The following is a 23,806-nucleotide window of genomic DNA, read 5'->3' as shown; positions in this document are numbered from 1 at the left end:
CAACTTAACTCATTGGAAATAGGTGACTTTCAAGAGTACTTCAGTCTTCATGTGGGGACACTCTAGGTACCTAGAAAGAGTAGGCAAGAAGCTTGACCCTGCCAAATGCACTGTGGTGCCGCCAACCCAGAATGGGAACGGCTGCCAACATGTCCTGACACAAAATGCCTTCGGGTGCATATGCCCAACACCAACCCTCCCTGCACCCATGTCCAGGAAATTGTTAATGAATTTCTACCACTTCCAACCAGAGATGGTTATTTATTTCTTACTTCTTTTGGTCAAGCTCTCCACTTATTCATTCACTCATCAAGTATTGAAGGCCTGTCAAATAAGTGAAAGAAAATATGCTAGGTAATGGGAGTACAATATGAATCCAGGTGTGGTTCTTGCTGACAACAGCTCTCAAGTTTTAGCAGAAGATTTATACAAAGGCTTCTATTTGTATTATAATATGGTAAATGATAGAGGCATGTTTAGTATATAATGAAAAATGGGAAGCCTATGCATAAAAAGATAGGATCTTTGAAGAAGGTTAACCCAGAATTGAGAATAATTTTTTTTAGAAGAGTATGATTTACCAGGTTATAAGAATCTGAATATGTTTGTGGAAAGGTATAGAGTGAGATGGGGGAAGATATGCAATAGGATGCTATGGTGTAAGTATTAGGTAATAAAGCATTTACTCATTTGTGGAAGAAACTTTTACTAATACTCTGCTAAATATCAGGTACTATACTAGGCATTGAGAAAGAACACTATGGATGCTAAAAATAGCAGTATCTGTATTCAAGTAGCTCAGTCTGTCATGAGGAGATAGATATATAAACAGACATTTTTTATCAAAGAAATGAAGAGAGAAATTTTTTATTCAGCAAGTTAGGTGACATTCCTGTTACCACTATAGAATGCTGTTCATACCCAGTGGAGGTTCAGATACTTCAGTGTGACTGCAGAGCAAATGAGAAACAGGGAGTAATAAGAAGGGCTGGAAGTTAAGACTAGATGCAGGAGGGTCTTCTACCCGCCATGCTTGGACTAGAAAACTTGGATTTTTTTGGTGGTGAATGGCAAGCCACTGAAGGGACTCAAGTGGGGAAATATAAAATTTACATTTTACATAGAGTATTCTGATAGCCCTAAAAAAGACAGGTTTAAAAGGAAATAACCTGCAGTTAGAGTGAGTTGATTTGGCAATTAATGAAATATAGGCAGAGAAGGAGAGTAAGGAGTGAAGGATACATACAAAGCATTCTAGCCTGTGTGAATAGAAAATGATGATTCAACCTACCAAGAGACCAATTTATGTCAGTAAATTATAAAATCAGTTTTAAACATGGTGAAAGTAAGAGTGTATAACAGGAATTTTGGATACATTAATATTATATTCATAGGAAAACCCTAAGCTGAAGATTTGGAAGTCTTCTGCATAGAGATAATAACTGAAAATATGTGAACAAATAATATTTCCCCGGAAAAAGTGTAAAACTGAAATGAGTATGGACACTGCGGAATAGAATGTGTTAAGGAATAACTGTTTTGTGATGACATTGACAACATGGAGCCTCTTTCACTCCAATTCTCCCAATTTTTTTCCTGCTCCATGTCCATTTCCTATTTTAAGAGTGGTCTTGGCTACCTTCAGCGCTAAGAACACAGAAGAGAAGTTGATGACTATGGATTTCTGAAACAAAGACATATGCACTATTACAATTGAACTATTGTTTTATTTATGAAAATTAAGAGACAAGTTCTGTGGCAAAAAAACCCAACAACAACAGCTAGCTATCCACCAATACTCCTATTTCCTCCCATAACGTAGAATTGTAGATGGAAGTGGATGCTCAGCCATATACTACATTTCTAACACTCTCCCTTGCATTTTGGTGTAGCCAAGTGCTACAACAAAGGATGGGTTGAGAAAATGGTGAAAATGATGGCTCTCTTCTTCATTCCATCAGTTGAATACAAGCACTGAAAAGGCCCTAGAAGGAACCTGGATCCCTGTATCACCGAACGGAGAAGAGTCACTACCCATCAACCAAAAATATTCTCACCTTCAATGTTTATGGCAGAGAGAATTAAAATTTTATTGTGTGTAATGACATATGATATATTTTGGGGCTTATTTTGCTAAACAGATGTCTAGCTTACCCTAATTAATGTATGCTCTATTCTTAAATTAGGACTGGCCCTTTTCTCATCTTTGCAAACTGCTTTTTTTTTTTAACCAAATATCACTAGTAATATGTATTCTCTTACACAAGCCACAAATGTAAATTCTTTTCTAAAACCCATCATTTACAATGCTCACCATGAAGTGGAAGATTTTTTGTCAGATCTTCATGTTCCTGTTCTGTGAGTTTGATCCCCAGGTTTTCCAGAACAGTATCCAGGTCATCGACTTTAACCATTCTTCCTTAGGAAACAAATAGGAGAGAATCATAAAGAAAATAAAAGTCACATACTGTTGCCAGTAGGAAAGTGTTATTTTTGTTTCTTGAACCGAAGTTCACATGGTTCTTTCCTCTGAGTAAATTTTCCAAATAATTTCTAATTTCCTCTCATTTTTCTTTAAATTATGAAACATTACAGGGATATAATTTTTTATGATGATATTACTGATGCCTGTGTATCCCACCCAGCTTCATGAATAAACAGAATAGATATGACAAAAATATCTTCTGAATCCCTCCTCATCCCCATTCTTTTCCCACCTTCCCCAAGGGGATCTACTGACTCATATAAAATGTTTATAATTCCCGTGCATATTTTACTAGCATACATGAAATGATTTTGCAGAACTTTAAAGTTTAGATAAATCATATCATAATGTGAATTTCCTTTTGCTACTTGCATTTTTCATTCAATTCTTTTGTTTTTTAGATTTGTCCATGTTGAAACATGGAGCACTGTTTCATTCATTTTAACTACTGTTTATTATTCTACTATAATGTTATGCCATCATGTATTGATTCATTCTCCTGTAGATGACATTTAGGTTGTTTCCAATTTTTTTCCATTACAAACACATTGCTTTGTACATTCTTGTATATATCTCCTTGTTGACAAGAGCGAGAATCTGGGTTATATACAGGAGTGGAATAGCTGGAGTGGCATACACACATTTTTAACTTCTTGAGATTTTAGCTAGCTGCTTTTGAAAATGTTGCATCAACTATTATTCCTACTAGCGGTGCATGAGAGTTTCCATTGCTCCATATCCTTGCCAGCACTTGGTATTGTTTGTTACAATTTTTCAGAATTTGATATCTGTGAAGTGGTATTTTTGTGTGTGGGGGGGGGGGGAGAAGATCAGCTCTGAGCTAACATCCATGCCAATCTTCCTCTTTTTTCTGAGGAAGACTGGCCCTGGGCTAACATCCGTGCCCATCTTCCTCTGCTTTATATGGGATGCCGCCACAGCATGACCTGACGAGTGGTGCATCGGTGCGCGCCCAAGATCCGAACCCAGGCCACCAGCAGTGGAGCGCGCACACACAACCGCTGCGCCGTGGGGCCGGCCCCATGAAGTGGTATTTTTTTACTGTTGTTTTAATTTAGATTTCCATGATTACCAATGAAGTGAAGTACTTTTTATAAGTGATTGGCCTCTTAGAGATCTCCTCTTTTGTCACATGTTTGGTCTCATATTCATCCACTTCAATACTAGTTGTTTGGCTTGTTATTACCGATTTGTGGGAGTACTTCATAGAGTCCAGAAACTGACTCTTGGTTGGTTTTATGCATTGCAAATATCTTCTCAGATTTTGGCTTGCTTTTTAAAATTTTTGTTAGTGTGTATTTGGTCATGCAGAATTTTTTACTCGTTTTTATTTATTTCCTGCTTTATTGAGATATAATGGACATATTCTGTAAGCTTAAGGAATACAACATGTTGATTTGATACACGTATAAAAATGATTGCCACCATAACATTAGCTAACACCTCTATCAAACCACATAATTACTATTTCTTTTTTGTGGTGAAAACATTTAAGATCTCCTCTCTTGGCAACATTCAAGTGTATAATACAGTATTATTAACTATAATCACCATTCCGTACATTAGATCCCCAGGACTTATTAATTTTATAATTAGAAGTTTGTACCCTTTGACTAAAATCTTATTTCCCCTAACCCCCAGCCCCTGATAACCACCATTTTACTCTCTGCTTCTATGAGTTCAGCTTTTTTAGATTCCACATTAAGTGATATCCTACAGTATTTGCCTTTCTTTATCTGACTTACTTCACTTAGCATAATGCCCTCAAGGCCCATCCATGTCGTCACAAATGGCAGGATTTCCTTATTTCTCATGGCTGAATAATATTCCACTGCATATATACACCACATCTTCTTTAACTATTCATCCGTTGACAGGCATCCAGGTTGTTTTCATAGCTTGGCTAATGTGAAAAAGCTTCAGTGAACATGGGAGTGCAGATAACTCCTCAAGATCCTGTTTTCATTTCCTTTGGGTATACACTCAGAAGTGGGAATGTTGGATCATATTGTAGTACTATTTTTAATTTTTTGAGGAACCTCTATACTGTTTTCCATAGTGGCTGAACCAATTTGCATCCCCACCAACAGTGCCCAAGGGTTCCCTTTTCTCCACACCCTTGCCAATATTTGTTATTTCTTGTTTTTTTGATGACAGCCATTCTAACAGGTGTGAGATGCTATCTCATTGTGGTTTTTATTTGCATTTCCTTGATGATTAGTGATGTCAAGCACCTATTCATGTACATGTTGGCCATTTCTACGTCTTCTTTGGAAAAACACCTATTCAGTTCCTCTGCCCATTTTTTAATTGGGTTGTTTGTTATTGTGTGACCTATCTCATGATCTATCCTGGTGGATGTTCCATGTGCACTTGAGAAGAATTTGTATTCTGTAGCAGTTGGATGGAATGTTCTGTATATGTCTGTTAGGTCCATTTGTTCTAAAGTATTGTTCATGTCCAATGTTTTCTTGTTGATTTTATCCAGCTGATGTATCCATTGTTGAAAGTGGGGTATTGAGTCCTCTACTATTATTGTATTGTTGTCTATTTCTCCATTCAGATCTGTTAGTATTTGCTGAATATATTTAGGTGTCTGATGTTGGGTGAATATGTATCTATGTCTAATCATTATATCTTCTGGATGAATTGACCCCTTTCTCATTATATAAAACCATCTTTGTCTCTTGTTAACTTTTTTGGCTTAAAGTCTATTTTGTCTGATGTAAGTATAGCTACCTCTGCTCTCCTTTGTTTTCCACTTGCATGAAATATCTTTTGCCATCCCTTCATTTTGAGCCTATGTGTGTCCTTAAAATTGAAGTGAGTTTTTTGTAGGCAGCATATAGTTGTGTCCCATTTTTTACCCATCGAGCCACTGTATGTCTTATGATCGATCAAAGAATTCAATCCACTTATATTTATGGTAATTATTGATAGATAAGGACTTACTAATGTCATCTTATTCATTGTTTTCTAGCTGTTTTGTAGTTCCCTTGTTCCTTTCTTCCTCTCTTGCTGTCTTCCTTTGATGATTTTCTGAACAGATGATGATGAACTGATGATTTTCTGTAGTGGTATGCTTTGAGTCCCTTCTCTTTATCTTTTGTGAATCTACTGTAGGTTTTTGCTTTATGGTTACATTGAGACTTACATAAAACATCGTATAGGTATAATAGTCTGTTTTATGCTGATAATTTTGATCACATAAAAAACTCTAACCTTTTAATCTGCCTTTTTATGTTTTTGATGTCATAATCTAGCTCTTTTTGTAATGTGTTTTCATTAAAAAATTATTGTAGCTATATTTATTTTAAATACTCTTGTTCTTTAAACTTTATAACAGAGTTAAGTGGTTAACACTCCACCATATTACAGTATTAGAGTATTCCAAATTTGATTATATACTTACCTTTACCAATGTGTTGTATACTTTCATTTGTTTTTATGTTACTAATTAGCATTCTTCCATTTCAGCTGGAAGAATTCCTTTCAGCATTTCTTCTAAGGTAGGTCTAGTGGTGATGAATTTCCTCAGCTTTTATTTGTCTGGGAAAGTTCTCTCTCTCTCTCATTTCTGAAGGACAGTTTTGCTGCATAAAGTATTCTTGGTTGGTAGTTTTATTCTTTCAGCACATTGAATATATCATCCCACTCTACTCATCTGTAAGGTTTCTCTGAGTAATACGCTGATAGCCTTACGGGTGTTCCCTTATAAGTTATAAGCTTATTTTCTCTTGCTGCTTTTAAAATTCTTTGTTTTTGATTTTTTTATGGTTTTATTACACTATGTCTTGAAGAGGATCTAAGTTGATTTTGTTTGGTGACCTATGAGCTTCATTACCATGGATATCCAAATATTTCTCCAGATTTGTGAAGTTCTCAGCCATTATTTCTTTAAATAAACTTTCTGCCCCCTTCTCCCTCTCTTCTCTTTCTGGAACTCCAGTGATTCTCAAATTGGTCCTTTTGATGGTCCCATAAATCATGGAGGCTTTCTTCATTCTTTCTCATTCTTTTTCCTTTGTTCTCTTCTGATTGGATAATTTCAAACTTCTTGTCTTCAATCTCAGTGACTCTTTCTCCTGCTTGATCAAGTCTGACATTGATGCTCTCTATTGTATTTTTCATTTCATTCACTGTATTCTTCAGCTCCAGAATCTGTTTGGCTCTTTTTTATGATATCTATCTCTTTGTTAAACTTCTCATTTTGTTCATGTATTGTTTTCCTGATTTTGCTGAACTGTTCAGCCATTTCTGTGTTTTCTTACAGATCACTGAGTTTCCTTAAAATAGCTACAGTAGTCTTCCATTATCTGCAGGGAATACATTCCACGACCCCCAGTGGATGTCTGAAATTGCAGATAGTACTGAACCCTAAAAATACCATGTTTTCTCCTATACATATATACCTATGATAAAGTTTAATTTATAAATGAGGCACAGTAAGAGTTTAACAATAATAACTAACAATAAAATAGAAGAATTATAACAATATACTGTAACAAAAGCTACCATAGATCTTAGCAACCTCAGCATACAATTTTTTCCCTTTCCTTATTAAGTTGATAACTTTCACTTAAAGGTAGCACTTTATGGTTTCTCTTTGGCATATCTGAATTGCCAGCATCACTACTCTTGCACTGTGGGGTCATTATTATTACTTGAACAAAAGCACTGCAGTACCGCGACAGCTGATCTGATAACTGAGATGGCTACTAAGCAACTAACAGGTGGGTAGTGTATATAGCATGGATACACCAGACAAAAGGATGATTCACGTCTTGGCCAGGACAGATTAGGATGGTGCAAGATTTTATCATGCTACTCAGAATGGTGTTCAATTTAAAACTTTTGAATTGTTTATTTCTGGAGTTTTCCATTTAATATTTTCAGATCACGGTTTACCACAGGTAATAAACCATGGAAAGCAAAACCGAGGATAAGGGGAGACTACTGTATTTTGAATTCTTTATCTAGTAAATTGGAGATCTTCATGTGTTTGGGTATGGTTACCAGAAGATTATTGTGATCTTCTGGTAGTGTCATGTTTTCATGATTTTTCATGTTCCTTGGAGATTTGAGTCACAGTATTTGCATATGAAGTAGCAGTCAGTTTTTACTAACTGCCTTCAGGGGAGAAATACCTTCTGTCAGCCCTGCTAGAGACTCTGAGGCTTTCTCAGACCTTCTACAGATACACTTGCTCCATGCTTCTTGCTCCCTCTTGTGGCAGAAATCTTAAGCTTTTATGCTTTTTCTGGATCCTGTAACACACCAGGTTGAATGCTGACAGACTCTCTTGTTCCCCAAAGGTGCCACTAAAGCTCAAGTTTGTGATCTCTCCCTGGCCTACAGATTCAACCAACTTTCTGAACGTGCTCTCTAGCCATCTGACAAAGCCTGCTTGTGCCACCATTGGGAGTGCCCACAGAGAGCTGGCCACAGAGTGGGGGCGCATGCTGGTGATGCATGCAGAGCATTGGGGTTGTCTGTCGGGCAGTTGCGGGGATCTGCAGGTGAGGCATTCCTAGCAGCTTGTGGGTGTACTTCACGGAATTCACAACGGCAGTTAGGACCCATGTCCCTTTAATGCCTTCTGAGAGTCCTATTTGCCTCTCTCCCAGACTCTTTTCACCTGCTAGTCATGAAGTTCTCAATTTAGTATTCTGGATGGGGCAAGAAAGAAATGAACTTCTTTGGCAGCACCCCACACCACTGGGGAAGCCAACTGCTCACTCACACACTTGGTCTCCCCACAGAATAAATCACAGGCCGAGGAAGACATTTCTTGGCCCCAACCTGTGCCGCCTCTGGGGATGTGTGACATAAATAAAGTCAAACTGTTCCTCTTACCCTTTCCAATGCATGCAAACTCATATTTTTTTTTCTTCCAAAAAAGTGCTGGAACTTCTCTTCTGGAAACCTGGACTTCCACAAAGGGTCTCTTGTCTGTGACTGTCTAAGTCAGTGTTCTCCAGGGGGCCCCAGACCATAGCTAAGAGGGGCTAGAGCCAGTTCATTGGCCACTGTAGGGTTCACAGCCAGGACTGAGGTCTGACTGCCTATTACCCTACACACAGATGGGTGAGACTCCTCCCTGGTCCCTCGGTGTACGGTCCTGAATCTTATAGCTCCCTCAAAGACACCTTTGTCCATGGATGGATGCTGAATTTTTGTTGTTGTGAGGGGGACCAAAACAAGGGACATCTTATGCCATACCATGATGCCGATATCACCCCCATTTTTATTTTTTATGTAGTCCAATTTATGAGTCTTTGCTTTCATGGTTTCCTTATGTTTTCAACAAATATTTAGTAAGAATCAATTATTCCCAAGCACTGGGGATACCACAAAGAACAGAAGAAAGTCCCCATCCCACGGAATTTACATTCAGGAAAAGACAGTGAAAATACATATAAATAATATATGTACAGAGTGACATCAGCATCATGGCGGAGTGAGTTGTTCCCTTTGTCTCTCTCCTCTAAGTTACAAATAAATGGACACCCATCAGCCAACAGAAGATTCCCACACAACACAACAGGACGCTTGAGAGATCCATGCAGCTATATACCTGAAGGTGGGTGGACTGGACCCCTGGGAAGCAGTGGAACTAGGGGAGAAGCCCCCTCCTCCTCCCTGGTGGCAGCCATCCAGGATGCGGGTTCTCACACAGTGGCCAGCCTGACTTTGAGTGGAGGCTAGGGCAGCCCGGCCCATGTGTGAACGCTTGTGAAGCAGCGGTAGCCCAGCCTGTGCGAGTGCTACCATGCTGCAGCGGCACTGCCTGTGTGAACACTCCCCTTGGAGTGGCAGCAGCTCAGCCTGCGAGAAGGCATCCCACCCGAGAGGCGACCCGCAGGCCGAGTGAGCGTGGTGGCCAGGCCCACAAGAAGGCACCTTGCTGAGTGGCCGCAGCACAGCCCCCATGAATACAGAGTGGCCGACTGGCACAACTATGAGCAGATGGGGTGGGAACAGAAAATACAGCCCCTGCTTCCACCCCAATGGTGACAGGGGGGAATCTGTGACCAGAAGCAACAGGAACCACAGCAGAACCAGTGATCCAGCCCCCAGTGGTGGCAACCCCAATATCAGCACCACCAGCAGTGGGAGCTATATACAAGTCCCCAGGTCTCTGGGCCCCACCAGTGACAGTGACACTTGTGAACCCAGTATCCCTGCCAGCAGTATAGCCAGCATCCCCAGATAACTCAGGAACAGCAGCACAGGTGGTGCATGGGACAGCCACATCTGAGCCTATGGAGAGCCAGTGGAGTAACGCAAGATGCAGGTGACCAGAACCAAAGTAACCAAAGCTGTACCCAAATAAGAAAAGGTAATTACTACCACAAATGCACCAGCAGAGGATCAATTAATCGAACACCATGAAGAATTACAGTAACTGCAGAACAGAAGGAAAATAACTCTCCAGAAACCAAACCTGAAGTCACAGAAGACTACAATCTAACTGACAAAGAATTCAAAATAGCTATCATAAAGAAACTCAACGAGTTACAAGAAAACTCAGAAAGACAGTTCAATGAGCTCAGGAATAAAATTAATGAACAGAAGGAATACTTCAAAGAGACTGGAGCTCTAAAAAAAAAAAAACCAAACAGAAATTCTGGATATGAAGAACACAATTAATGAGATAAAAAAACAATGTAGAAAGCATAAAAAATAGAGTAGACCTTATGGAGCAGAGAATTAATGACCTTGAAGATAGAAACCTAGAAATGCTACAGGTGGATGAGGAGAGAGAACTAAGGTTTAAAAAATGAAGAAATTCTTCAAGAAATATCTGACTCAATTAGGAAAAGTAACATCAAGATTATAGGTATCCCAGAGGGATAAGAGAGAGAGGGTAAGGAACAGAGAGCTTGTTCAAAGAAATAATAGCTGAGAACGTCCCAAACCTGGGGAAAGAACTGAACATACAAGTACATGAAGCCAATAGAACTTCTGGTTACATCGATACAAAAAGACCTTCTCCATCAAATACCATATGATTTCCTTCATTAAGTAGTAGATAATAACAACAATAAACAAACACATAGGGACAGAGATTGGATTGGTGGTTACCAGAGGGGAAGGGGGGAGGGAGGAGGGTGCAAGGGATAATTCGGTACATGTGTGTGGTGATGGGTTGTAATTAGTATTTTCGTGGTGAACATGATGTAATCTATGCAGAAATAGAAGTATAATGATGTACACCTGAAATTTTTACAATGTTGTAAACCAATGTTACTGCAATAAACAAAAAATTAAAAAAAAAAAAAAAAAAGACCTTCTCCAAGGCATATAGTATTAAAACTGTCAAAAGTCAATGACAAAGAAAAAATATTAAGGGCAGCAAAAGAAAAGAAAATAACCTACAAAGGAACCCCCATCAGGCTTTCAGTGGATTTCTCAGCAGAAAACTTACAGGCTAGTAGAGAATGGAATGAAATATTCAAAATACTGAAAGACAAAAACTATCAGCCAAGAATATGCTATCCGGCTAAATTATCCTTCAGATATGATGGAGAAATAAAAGCTTTCCCATACAAACAAAAGCTGAAGGAGTTCATCAGCACTAGACCTGCCTTACAAGAAATGATGAAGGGAGCCCTCCTATCTGAAATGAAAAGGCAAAGGCTTACAAAGCATTGAGAAGGAGATAAATAGACAGACAAAATCAGAAAATTGTAGCTCTCTATCAGAATAGGCCAGCAAACAATAATAAAATAAAGGATAAAGGGGAAAAAAGCATCAAAAATAACTGTAAACACTTCAATTAGTCACAAACTTACAACACAAAAAAGAATAATCTGTGACAACAAAAACATAGAAGGGGAAGAGGCAAGGGATGGATCCTACTTAGGCTAATGGAGATAAGAGGCTATCAGAAAATGGACTATCTCATCTATGAGATCTCTTATACAAACTTCATGGTAACCACAATACAAAAACTAGAGCAGAATCACAAATCATAAATAAAGAGAAAATTGCGAAAGCCATCACAGAAAACCACCAAACTGAAATGACAGTCAGAAATACAAGGGAAAAGAAACAATGGAAATATAGAACTGGAAAAAAAAGAAATAAAATGGCAGTATTAAGCCCTCATATATCAATAATCACTCAAAATGTAAATGGATTAAATTCATCAATCAAAAGATACAGAGTGGCCGGATGGACTAAAAAACAAGACCCAACAATATGCTGCCTCTAGGAAACACATCTCAGCTCTAAACATCAACAAAAGCTCAGAATGAAGGGATGGAAGATGATACTCCAAGCAAATGGCAAGCAAAAGAAACTGGGTGTAGCCACACTTATATAAGACAAGGCAGACATCAAGATAAAAAAGATAACTAGAGGGGCCAGTCCAGTGTCATAGTGGTTAAGTTTGTGTGCTCCACTTTGGTGGCTCGGGGTTTGCAGGTTCAGATCCTAGGTGTGGACTTATGCACTGCTCATCAAGCCATGCTGTGGCAGCATCCCATGCACAAAATAGAGGAAGATGGGCATAGATGTTAGCTCAGGGCCGATCTTCCTCACCAAGATAAATAAATAAATAAATAAATAAATAAATAAATAAATAAATAAATAGAGACAAAGAGGGACATTATATAATGATAAAAGGGACTTTCCACCAAGAAGACATAACACTTATAAATATATATGTACCTAACACAGGAGCACCAAAGTATATAAAGCAACCATTAACACCTAAGAGAGAAATTGACAGCAACACAATAATAGTAGGGGACCTCAACACCCCACTTACATCAATGGATAGATCATCCAGACAGAAAGTCAACAAAGAAAGAGTGGCCTTAAATGAAGCACTGGACCAGACAGACTTAACAGGTATGTATAGAACATTCCATCCAAAAACAGCAGAATACACATTCTTCTCAAGTGCTCTTGGAACATTCTCAAAGACAGATCATATGTTGGGAAACAAAGCAAGCTTCAATAAATTTAAGAAGACTGAAATCATATCAAACATCTTTTCCAATGACAGTGCTATGAAACTAGAAATCAACTACAAGAAAAAAGCTGGGAAAGTCACAAATGTGTGGAAACTAAACAACATGCTACTGAACAACCACTGGATCAATGAAGAAATCAAAGGAGAAATCAAAAAATACCTGGAAACAAATGAAAATGAAAACACAACATACCAACTGTTATGGGATGTGGCAAAAGTGGTACAAAGAGGGAAATTTATAGCAATACAAGCCTACATCAACAAGAAAAATCTCTAATAAGTAATCTTAAACTATGCCTAAAAGAACTAGAAAAACAAGAACAAACAAAGCCCAAAGTCAGTAGAAGGAGGGAAATAATAAAAATCAGAGAAGAAATAAATGAAATAGAGACTAAAAAAAGAGTAGAAAGGATCAATAAAACTAAGAGTTGGTTTTTGAGAAGATAAACAAAATTGACAGACCCTTAGCCAGACTCACTAAGAAAAACAGAGAGAAGGCTCAAATAAATAAAATTGAAAATGAAAGAGGAGAAATTACAACAGACACCACAGAAATACAAAGGATTATAAGAGAATACTATGAGAAGCCATTTGCCAACAAATTGGATAACTTAGAAGAAATGGATAAATTCTTAATTCATACAACCTCCCAAAATTGAATCAAGAATAAATAGAGAATCTGAATAGACCAATCACAAGCAAAGAGATTGAAACAGTAATCAAAAACCTCCCCCAAAAAACAAAAGTCCAGGACCAGAAGACTTCTCTGGTGAATTCTACCAAACATTCAAAGAAGACTTAATATTCATCCTTCTCAAACTATTCCGAAACATTGAAGAAGACGAGACACTTCCTAACTCATTCTACGAGGCCAACATTACCCTGATACCAAAACCAGACAAGCACAAACACAAAAAAATAGAAAATTACAGGCCAATATCACTGATGAACATCGATGCAAAAATCCTCAACAAAATATTAGCAAATCAACTACAACAATACATTAAAAGGATCATACACTACGATCTAGTGGGATTTATTCTAGGGAGGCAGGGATGGTTCATTCAGTGTGATACAAATCATTCAGTGTGATACACCACATTAACAAAATGAGGAATAAAAATCACATGATCATCTCAGACGCAGAGAAAGCATTTGAAAAGATCCAATATCCATTTATGATAAAAACTCTCAATAAAATGGTATAGAAGGAAAGTATCTCAACACAATAAAGGCCATATATGACAAACCCATAGCCAACATCACATTTAATAGTGTAAAACTGAAAGCCATGCCTCTGAGAATAGGAACAAGACAAGGGGGCCTACTTTCATCACTCTTATTCAACATAGTACTGGAAGTTTTGGCCAGAGCAATTAGGCAAGAAAAAGAAATAAAAGGGATCTAAATTGGAAAGGAAGATGTATAACTCTCACTGTTTGCAGATGACATGATTCTATATATAGAAAACTCTAAAGAATCTACCAGAAAACTATTAGAAATAATCAACAACTACAGCAAAGTTGCAGAGTACAAAATCAACTTACAAAAATCTGTTGCATTTCTATACACTAATAATGAACTAGCAGAAAGAGAAGTCAAGAATATAATCCCATTTACAATCACAAAAAGAATAAAATACATAGGAATAAATTTAACCAAGGAAGTGAAAGACCTATGCACTGAAAACTATAAGACATTATTGAAAGAAATCAAAGAACACTTAAAGAAATAGAAACATATTCCATGTTCACAGATTAGAAGAATTAACATAGTTAAAATGTCCACATTACCTAAAGCAATCTTCAGATTCAATGCAATCCCAATCAGAATCCCAACAACATTCTTCACGGAAATAGAACAAAGAATCCTAAAATTTATATGGAACAACAAAAGACCCCAAATAGCCAAAGCAATTGTGAGAAAAAAGAACAAAGCTGGAGGTATCACACTCCCTGACTTCAAAATATACTACAAAGCTGTAGTAATCAAAACAGCATGGTACTGGCACAAAAACAGACACAGAGATCAATGGAACAGAATTGAGAGCCCAGAAATAAAACCACACATCTATGAACAGCTAGTTTTCGACAAAGGAGCCAAGAATATACAATGGATAAAGGAAAGTCTCTTCAATAAATGGTGGTGGGAAAACTGGGCAGCCACATGCAAAAGAAGAAAAGTAGACTATTATCTTATACCTTACACAAAAACTAACTCAAAATGGATTAAAGACTTGAATGTAAGACCTGAAACCATAAAACTCCTATAACAAAACACAGGCAGTACACTCTTTGACATTGGTCTTAGCAGTACCTTTTTGAATATCATGTCTCCTTAGGCAAGGGAAACAGAAGGAAAAATAAACAAATGGGACTACATCAAACTAAAAAGCTTCTGCACAGCAAAGGAAACCAGCAACGAAAACTCAAAAACTCCCAACAACTGGGAGAAAATATTTGCAAATCATATACCTGACAAAAGGTTAATCTCCGAAATATATAAAGAACACATAGAATTCAACAACAAAAGAGTGAACAACCTGATCAAAAAATGGGCAGAGGATATGAATGGACATTTTTCCAAAGAAGGTATACACATGGTCAACAGGCACGTGAAAATATGTTCAACATCACTAATCATCAGGGAAATGCAAATCAAAACAACAATGAGATATCACCTCACACCCGTCAAAATGGCTATAATTAATAAGACAAGAAATAACAAGTGTTGGAGAGGATGCAGAGAAAAGGGAACCCTCATAAACTGCTGGCGGGAATGCAAACCGGTGCAGCCTCTATGGAAAACAGTATGGAGATTTCTCAAAAAATTAAAAATAGAAACACCATATGACCCAGCTATCCCACTACTGGGTATTTATCCAAAGAACATGAAATCAACAATTCAAAGAGATTTATGCATCCCTATGTTCATCACAGCATTATTCACAATAGCCAAGATGTGGAAGCAACCCAAGTGCCCATCAATGAATGAATGGATAAAGAAGATGTGGTACATATATACAATAGAATACTACTCAGCCAGAAAAAAGACAAAATCATGCTATTTGCAACAACATGGATGGACTTTGAGGGTATTACACTAAGTGAAATAAGCCAAACAGAGAAAGACAAACACCATATGATTTCACTCATATGTGGAAGATAAACACATGGATAGGGAGAACAGATTAGTGGTTATCAGAGTAGAAGGGGTGGGGGGAGGGTGAAAGGGGTAAAGGGGCACTATGTATGGTGATGGATAAAAACTAGAGTATTGGTGGAGAACACAATGCAGTCTATACAGAAACTGAAATATAATAATGTACACATGAAATTTATACAATGTTATAAGCCAATATGACTTCAATAAAATAAATTTTTAAAATAAATAAATACACATATAAAATAAAGGGCAATGAAGAAAAATTCATCAGGTTAAGGAAAAGAAGTGTGACTCTGGTCTGAGTGAAGGGCTGCATTTTAGATAGTATGCTTACCATTGAGGAAATGATATTTGAAGAGAGACCTGAATTATATAAAAGAGGAATCAACATGCATATCTGGGGGAAATGAGTTCCTGAAGAGTGAACAACAAGAGCAAGTGCCTTGAAGTAGGAATGGCATTGGGATGTTCTAGGAAGTACAGGAAAGCCAATGTGGCTGGAATGATGGAGAAGAGTGGTAGAAAATAAGGTCAGAAATAAACTTATGGGTCAGAGCACATTGGGCATTGTAGGCCAAGGGGGAAGAATTCTGATTTGATCCTTTTTTGTCATGTTTAAGAAATACTTCCCTCCATAATATCAATGTTTTTCTCAGACATTGGCAAAATATGGCCCATGGGCCATATTTGGACCTCTGCCTGTTTTTAAAGAACGTTTTGTTGGAATACAGCTACACTTACTCAGTTACATATTTTCTATGGCTATTTTCACACTACAATGGCAGAGTTGAGTAACTTCAACAAAGACCATATGGCCAGCAAAGCCTAAAATATTATTTGGCCCCTTACAGAAAAAGTTTGCTTATCCCTGTCCCATATTTTCTTCATGAAGTGTCTAACTGTAGATGACAAATATTAAATAGAAGTTTTACATTATTGAAAAACTCTGGTACTTGTAGACCTTAAAATTATCGATGCCTTTACTCTTTCTATAATTTATTGTTTGTGTATAGTGTAATATAGGGATCAATTTTTTTTCTATATAAATGAATACTGTGTTAGCATCTTTACTGACTATTTCATCCTTTCCCCATTGCTTTTTAATGTCACATCCTTCATATTACCAAATTCCCATACATGCATGGGTCTCTATCTGAACTCTCCATTATACTCAATTGAAATATCCATGTGCCAATGAAATATTACCTTAATATCTATAACTTTATCATGACTATAACCCCTTATTGTGTTCTTATTAAAAACTGTCAGCTTTCCTAGACTGAGTGAACTTCCATATACATTTCTGGGATCAAATTGTCAAGTTCCAAAAGAAAAAATGTCCAACATTTGTTTGGTTTTTCATTCAATTTACATATTAAGTAGGAAAAACATATCTTTACAACACTGAGTTTCCCTATCCATGAACACAAGTTTCCTAATATTCCCAGTTTGTGTTTTTTATTTAAATCATGAATGGATGTTCAATTGCTCAATGCTTTTTCTGCATCTGTTCAAATAATCAAATAGGTTTTCTTCTTTACTCTGTTGATATTGTGAGTTACAATGACTGTTTTCAAATGTTGAACCAACCTTGCATTCCTGGGATAACCCCAGTTGGTCCTGATAAATTATTCTTTTCATGTGTTGCTGGATTCAATTTTCTAATATATATTTTTGTGTGTGTGAGGAAGATTGGCCCTGAGCTAACATCTGCCAATCCTCCTGTTTTTGCTGAGGAAGACTGGCCCTGGGCTAACATCCATGCCCATCTTCCTCCACTTTATATGGGACGCCGCCACAGCATGGCTTGACAAGCAGTGCGTTGGTGCACGCCCGGGATCCGAACCGGTGAACCCCGGGCTGCCGCAGTGGAGCACGCGCACTTAACGGCTTGCGCCACCAGGCCGGCCCCTCAATTTTCTAATATTTTAATAGGATTTTTGCATATGTGTTTAGAAGTTTTACTGGTCTGTTCTTCTCTTGTAATTTCTTTGTCTGGAATGGTATAGGGTAGTGTTGGCCTTACAAAACGAGAGGGAAATGCTTCTTTCTCTATATTTTTCCAGAGAAATTTTATAAAATTGTTATTCTTTATTTTCCTTAAATATTTGGTAGAATTTGCCAGTGGAGTGATCTAGTCCTAAAATTTTCCTTATTAGAATATATGTTCATTTTTAATAGACTTTATTCTTTAGAATAGATTTAGGTTCACAGTAAAATTGGGTGGAAGTTACAGAGATTTCCCATAAACCCCCAGTGCCTACACATGCATAGCCTGTCCCATTATCAATATCCCCCACCAGAATGGTACATTTGTTATGACTGATGAACCTATATTGACACATCATTATCAACCCAAGTCCATAGTTTAGATTACAGTTTACTCTAAATGTGTACATTCTACGGACAAACGTATAATAACATGTAGCCACCATTATAGTATCATACAGAATAAATTCATTGCCCTAAAAATCCTCTGTGCTCTGCCTATTCATCCTCCCTTCCACCTAACTCCTGGCAACCACTGATCTTTTTACTGTCTCCATAGTTTTGCCTTTTTCAGAATGTTGTATAGTTGGAATCATATAGTATGCAGCCTTTTCAGATTGGCTTCTTTCACTTAGTAATATGCATTTAAGGTTCCTCTGTTTCTTTTCACTGCATACAGCTCATTTCTTTTTAGCACTGAATAATATTCCATTGTCTGAATGTAAAACAGTTTATTTATCCATTCACCTACTGAAGGACATCTTGGTTACTTCCAAGTTTTGGCAATTATGAATAAAGCTACTATAAACATCTGTGTGCAGATTTTTCTGTGGGCACAAGTTTTCAACTCCTTTGAGTAAATGCCGAAGAGTACAACTGCTGGATAGTATGGTAAGAGTATGTTTAGTTTTGTAAGAAACTGCTGAACTGTCTTCCAAAGTGACTGTACCATTTTGCATTCCCACCAGCAACAAATGAGTTCTGTTGCTCCACATCCTCATCAATATGTGGTGGTGCCAGTGTTCTAGATTTTGGCCATTCTGATAGGTGTGTAGTGGTATCTCATTGTTGCTTTAATTTGTATTTCCCTAATAATATGTGATGTAGAGCATCTTTTCATATGCTTATGCACAATCTGTATATCTTCTTTGGTGAGGTATCTGTTGAAGTCTTTGGCCTTTTTTAAATCAAGTTGTGTCCAGCCACGTCCAGTCTACTAACAAGCCCATCAAAGGCATTCTTCATTTCTGTTACAGTGTTTTTGAGCTCTAGCATTTCTTTTTGGTCCTTTCTTAGAATTTCCCTCTCTACTTATATTGCCCATCTGTTCTTGCATGCTATCTACTTTATCCATTAGAGCTCTTAGCATATTAATCATAGTTGTTTCAAATTCCACATTTTATAGTTCCAACATTCTTGCCATATCTGAGCCTGGTTCTAATGCCTGCTGTCTCTTCCAACTGTGTGTTTGCCTTTTAGGATGTCGTGTAAATTTTTTTTTTATAGCTGGGCATAATGTACTGGGTAAAAGTAACTGCTATAGTAATCTGGCCATACTCTCAACTAAAATAAAGTTGCTGAAAATGTCAAGGGAAAAACATGTTTACTTTCACTCTGAGTCATCTTTAATGTTTTATGTCTTAATACCAAATAAGAGTTTTCAGAGATTCTTTTATAGGAGCCCATATTCTCCAGATGTCCTGAGCAATTCAAATAGATTTTAAATACTCACCATCCGCTGGTAGATTGTGTGCCAGATCATTAATTTCCTTTTCTGTAAGGTTCATGCCCATGTTTTGCAAAAGAGTATGCACTTTATTGACATCAATAACCTATCCTTGTTTTTTTGTTGTTGTTTTCTTTTTATACCAAGTTTAATAACATGTGTACATGGGAGAAACCAGGGACACTGCATTTCTCCAATAAACTCTCCTTGTGAAAAAGAATGTGAGAAAAACTTACTGACTATAAAATGCGACTATTGATATCACTTACTGTGCATTATGATTATCAGTCTTATGAGGAAGACCAAGATTTAATAAAGTCTGTTCATACATATCGAGGGGGTCAATAAGGGTGTTAGAATTGAAATATTCTAGGTGGTTGAGCAATTTCTCAATCATTTACAGCCAACGGTAAAATAAATCAAAATATGGTTGACAATGAGTAGAGTTTATTTTTGTTTTCTGAACTCCCAGATTAGATACCTTTACTCCTGAAAAATTCTGTAATCAAGTTTTGTTTCCATGTATTTGGATGATCATGATATTCAAACCAATCTTCCTGCTGAAAACAACTAAAACCTTGAACAAAATATAAAAAGCACATCCTTGAAAGAATTGAAGAGTTAATAAGAGAGTGAGAAATTACTAATCCAAAATCTAATGAAAAGCAGGAACCTACGGAGGTAAGCAGAACACTCTTATTATTTTTGTTCAAATAATATTTCCTGGATCTGAATTTGAACTTTAATGTTGATGGCCTCATGGAGTCTAGGTGAACAAAGTCAAAGACCTGGATCTATCCAAAAGGAGATCCTCTCCCCCATAAGGCTGAGAACCTAAAGAGCTAAATCTTCAGGATAAGAGTAAATAAGAAGTAAACCTTCCTCATCCCACCCTCATCCCAAGGGGACTATAAATGGTAGTGAGGAGTTGCCCTGGAGCAAAGAAAGCATGGGAGAAACCATCCCTGAGAAGTTGAGTATTAATAACCAGGCCCTTGCACAGATTTGCAGCTCAAGTTTACTTTACTGGAATGGATCACAAAATCTCACTCATCTTGCATTGATCCTATCCAAATGCTAGCAGAAGCAAAGGCAAGTATTCCTTAGGAATGTGCTTCCATCCTTGGCCTCAAAGGTTTCTTTCAATAATTTTCCAAGGAAAATCACTCACAGTTAAAAGAATCAAACATAGAATGAAATAAGTGACCTGAGAGAGAATAAGCAGAAATAACAGGCAGCAGCAATATACTCACAAAAACTTCAAATTTAGGAATTATCAGGCACAAGTTATAAAACTATTATGTTTACTATGTTTAAAGAAATGGAAAACAAATTAGAAAATACCTGCAGGAAATAATAAAAAATGACCCAGTATAGCTGAAAAAGAAAAAAATGTTTAGAAATGAAAAGAAGATGGAGAAGAGGAAGAAAGAAGGAAACAAGCAGCTGTATGGGAACACGAAGGGCACCCTGAACTATACAGAATTCATCCTCCACCCACTAGTGAATCTAGGGCCACAGGCAAATCCCTTGGGGCATCACTTGACCTAGTGCCTGCAGAGGTGCTGCCTCTCTTTCCTGAGCTTCTTCTTTTTTTTTTTTTTGTGAGGAAGACCGGCCCTGAGCTAACATCTACTGCCAATCCTCCTCCTTTTTTTATCCCCCAAAGCCCCAGTAGATAGTTGTATGTCATAGCTGCACATCCTTCTAGTTACTGTATGTGGGATGCAGCCTCAGCATGGCCTGAGAAGCAGTGCATCGGTGCACGCCCGGGATCCGAACCCGGGCCACCAGCAGCGGAGCGTGCGCACTTAACCGCTAAGCCACGGGGCCAGCCCTTTCCTGAGCTTCTTAATGGGCAGCTCATGATGTCCACGGAGCACTCATACTGGCGCACACCTACTGAGGCATGTGAGGCATTGTCTGTACCCATGGAGGCCTGAGCTATAGCCAAGTGGGTACATCACCACATTGTCTAATCTTGACTCAGAATAGTGCAGATCTATATTGAATGTGGAAGATTTTGATGTTCAATCTAAATTTGAAAGGATAGTCAATATTTCTGTACCAAAGAAAACAAGAAATAAAGGTGCACTATATGCCTTCATATTTCTTCATCATCTTGGGATTTCAACTTGGCATGATAATAAGTAGGTACACGTGATACGTCCTCTGACCACCTAAGTGGTTTCCAAACCCTAAGACATCAATCATCTTCTCCCTAGGGAATATGTTACACAGCAAAAGAAAGAGAAAAAAAATAGACAAATACCCTACTACTAAAAGTCACACCAAAAAGACATTTCCATAAAGAACAGCCAGATCTGGGCAGGGGGAGGAAGCCATCTGTATGTGTGTATGGGTATGGAGAGTGAGGAGTTAAAACATTATAAAGTTATTATAGTCAAAGCAATTTAGTGTCAGTGCATGAATAAGCAGACCAATAGATCAGAATGTAAATTCCAAAAATAGACAAGTGCATATAGAAATCAAGGATGTAGTTAAGATGGCATCTCAAATTGTAGGGAGTGGTAATAGGCTTTTAAATAAATAATTTGGGACAACGGTATAGCCATTTTCAAAAAGATAAAATAGATCTGTATTTCCTGATAGAATGCAATGTGAAGTACACAGTATCACTTATGAAATATTCTTGTCAAAAAATGTTGAAACTGAAAATAATTAAGCCATCAGAGTCGACTTCTAGTTTATAGAGAATACAGGGGATAGAGAAACAAGATAAATGAGAAAACAGAAGAATTTAGTATACAGGAAATTCTACAAGACAACTGGCAACAGGCAGTTTCTTCAATAAATCAGTGCCTGAAGAAAAGAGGGGGAGGGTGGAGGAACAGCTGTAGATTACATGAGATTTAAGTGTCATAACAGATGCAGTGTGTAAACCTTGTTTGGTTTTTTATTTGATCAAATTAACTGCAAAAAGTATTTTAGATCTAAGTGGGAAATTTTTAAATTAAACTATATAATGGCATTGTAGTTATGTAAAAAATGGCCCATATTTTTAAGAGATGCATACTGAAGTATGGAGGGACAAAATGAAATGGGATTTGCTTTGAACAATTTCAGTAAGAAAAATAAAAATAAAAAGAAGAAAGAGTGACAAAATCTTCAAATTGTTGAATCTAGGTGATAGGTATATGTGAGTTCATTATATTATTTTTTTCTACTTTCGTGTATGTTTGGAAATGTTTATAATAGCCAAAAGGTGGAAAGAACCCAAATGCCCATCAGCTGATGAATGGATAAACAAAATGTATACACACACACAATGGAATATTATTTGACAACAAAAAGGAATGAAGTTGTATACCCATGTTCATAGCAGCATTATTCACAATCACTAAAATGTGGAAGCAACCCAAGTGTCCACTGACAGATGAATGGATAAGCAAAATGTGGTATATACAGACAGCAGAATATTATTTAGTCTTAAAAAGGAAGGAAATTCTGACCTATGCTACAACATGGATGAACCTTGAGGACATTACGCAAAGCGATATAAAGCAGTCACAAGAAGACAAATACTGTATGATTCCACTTATATAAGGTACTCAGAATAGTCAAAATCACAGAGACAGAAAGTAGAATAGTGGTTGCCAGGGGCTGAGGGTAGAGAGGAATGGGGAGCTTTTGTTTAATGGATATAAAGTTTCAGTTTTGCAAAATGAAAAGAATTTTGGAGATGGATGGTGGTAATGGTTGTGCAACAATATGAATGTACTTAAAAACACTGAACTGTACACTTAAAAATGGTTAAGATAGTAAATTTATGTTATGTGTATTTTACCACAAGAAAAAAATTGAAAAAAAAGACCAAAAAAAAAAAAGAATGAAACATTGATACATGCTACAATATGCATGAACCTGAAACATTATACTAAGTGAAAGAAGTTAGTCACAAAGACCACATAATATCACATTTATATGAAATGTCCAGAATCAGCATATCTATAGAGACAGCATATAGATTAGTAGTTGCCTAGGTCTTGTGGAGTGGTGGGGGGGAGTATAAAAGGGTGATAGCTTAAAGGGTATGGGGTTTCGGGCCGGCCCCGTGGCTTGGCGGTTAGGTGCGCATGCTCCGTTGCTGGCAGCCCGGGTTTGGATCCCAGGCGCGCACCAACACACCACTTCTCCAGCCATGCTGAGGCCATGTCCCACATACAGCAACTAGAAGGATGTGCAGCTATGACATACAACTATCTACTGGGGCTTTGGGGGAAAAAAAGAAATAATTAAAAAAAAAAGGGTACAGGGTTTCTTTTTGAGGTGGATCTGGGTATTCACAAAGTCTTCTGATAACTCTAACCATAATGAAATCATAATTACTCCCAATAAAGTAAATTATAACCCAAAAAGGGACATCCAGTAACTCAAACTAGAAGGACATGGGAATAGAATGAAGAGATGACAG

The 23,806-nt window shown here is 37.4% G+C and overlaps 1 protein-coding gene across 1 annotated transcript in view; it reads right to left on the bottom strand.

The window, feature by feature from the left end:
- Window positions 1–271: 271 nt before the first annotated feature.
- LOC147915047 (uncharacterized) overlaps window positions 272–23,806 on the bottom strand; it is a 111,770-nt gene continuing 88,235 nt past the window's right edge. The window contains exons 20-21 of the mRNA XM_087441351.1: window positions 2,315–2,419; window positions 272–324 (exon numbers count right to left, since the gene is read on the bottom strand). Of these exons, the coding sequence (XP_087297477.1) occupies window positions 299–324; window positions 2,315–2,419 (131 nt within the window). The 3' untranslated portion in view covers window positions 272–298. The remainder of the gene's footprint in view (window positions 325–2,314; window positions 2,420–23,806) is intronic.

The sequence above is a fragment of the Ceratotherium simum genome, chromosome 16, assembly GCF_057802395.1.
Source record: "Ceratotherium simum simum isolate JZ-2026a chromosome 16, ASM5780239v1, whole genome shotgun sequence".
In the NCBI taxonomy this organism is placed as follows: domain Eukaryota; kingdom Metazoa; phylum Chordata; class Mammalia; order Perissodactyla; family Rhinocerotidae; genus Ceratotherium; species Ceratotherium simum.
Note: the sequence above shows the minus strand (reverse complement) of the source record. Positions and strands in the feature narration are given on the sequence as shown.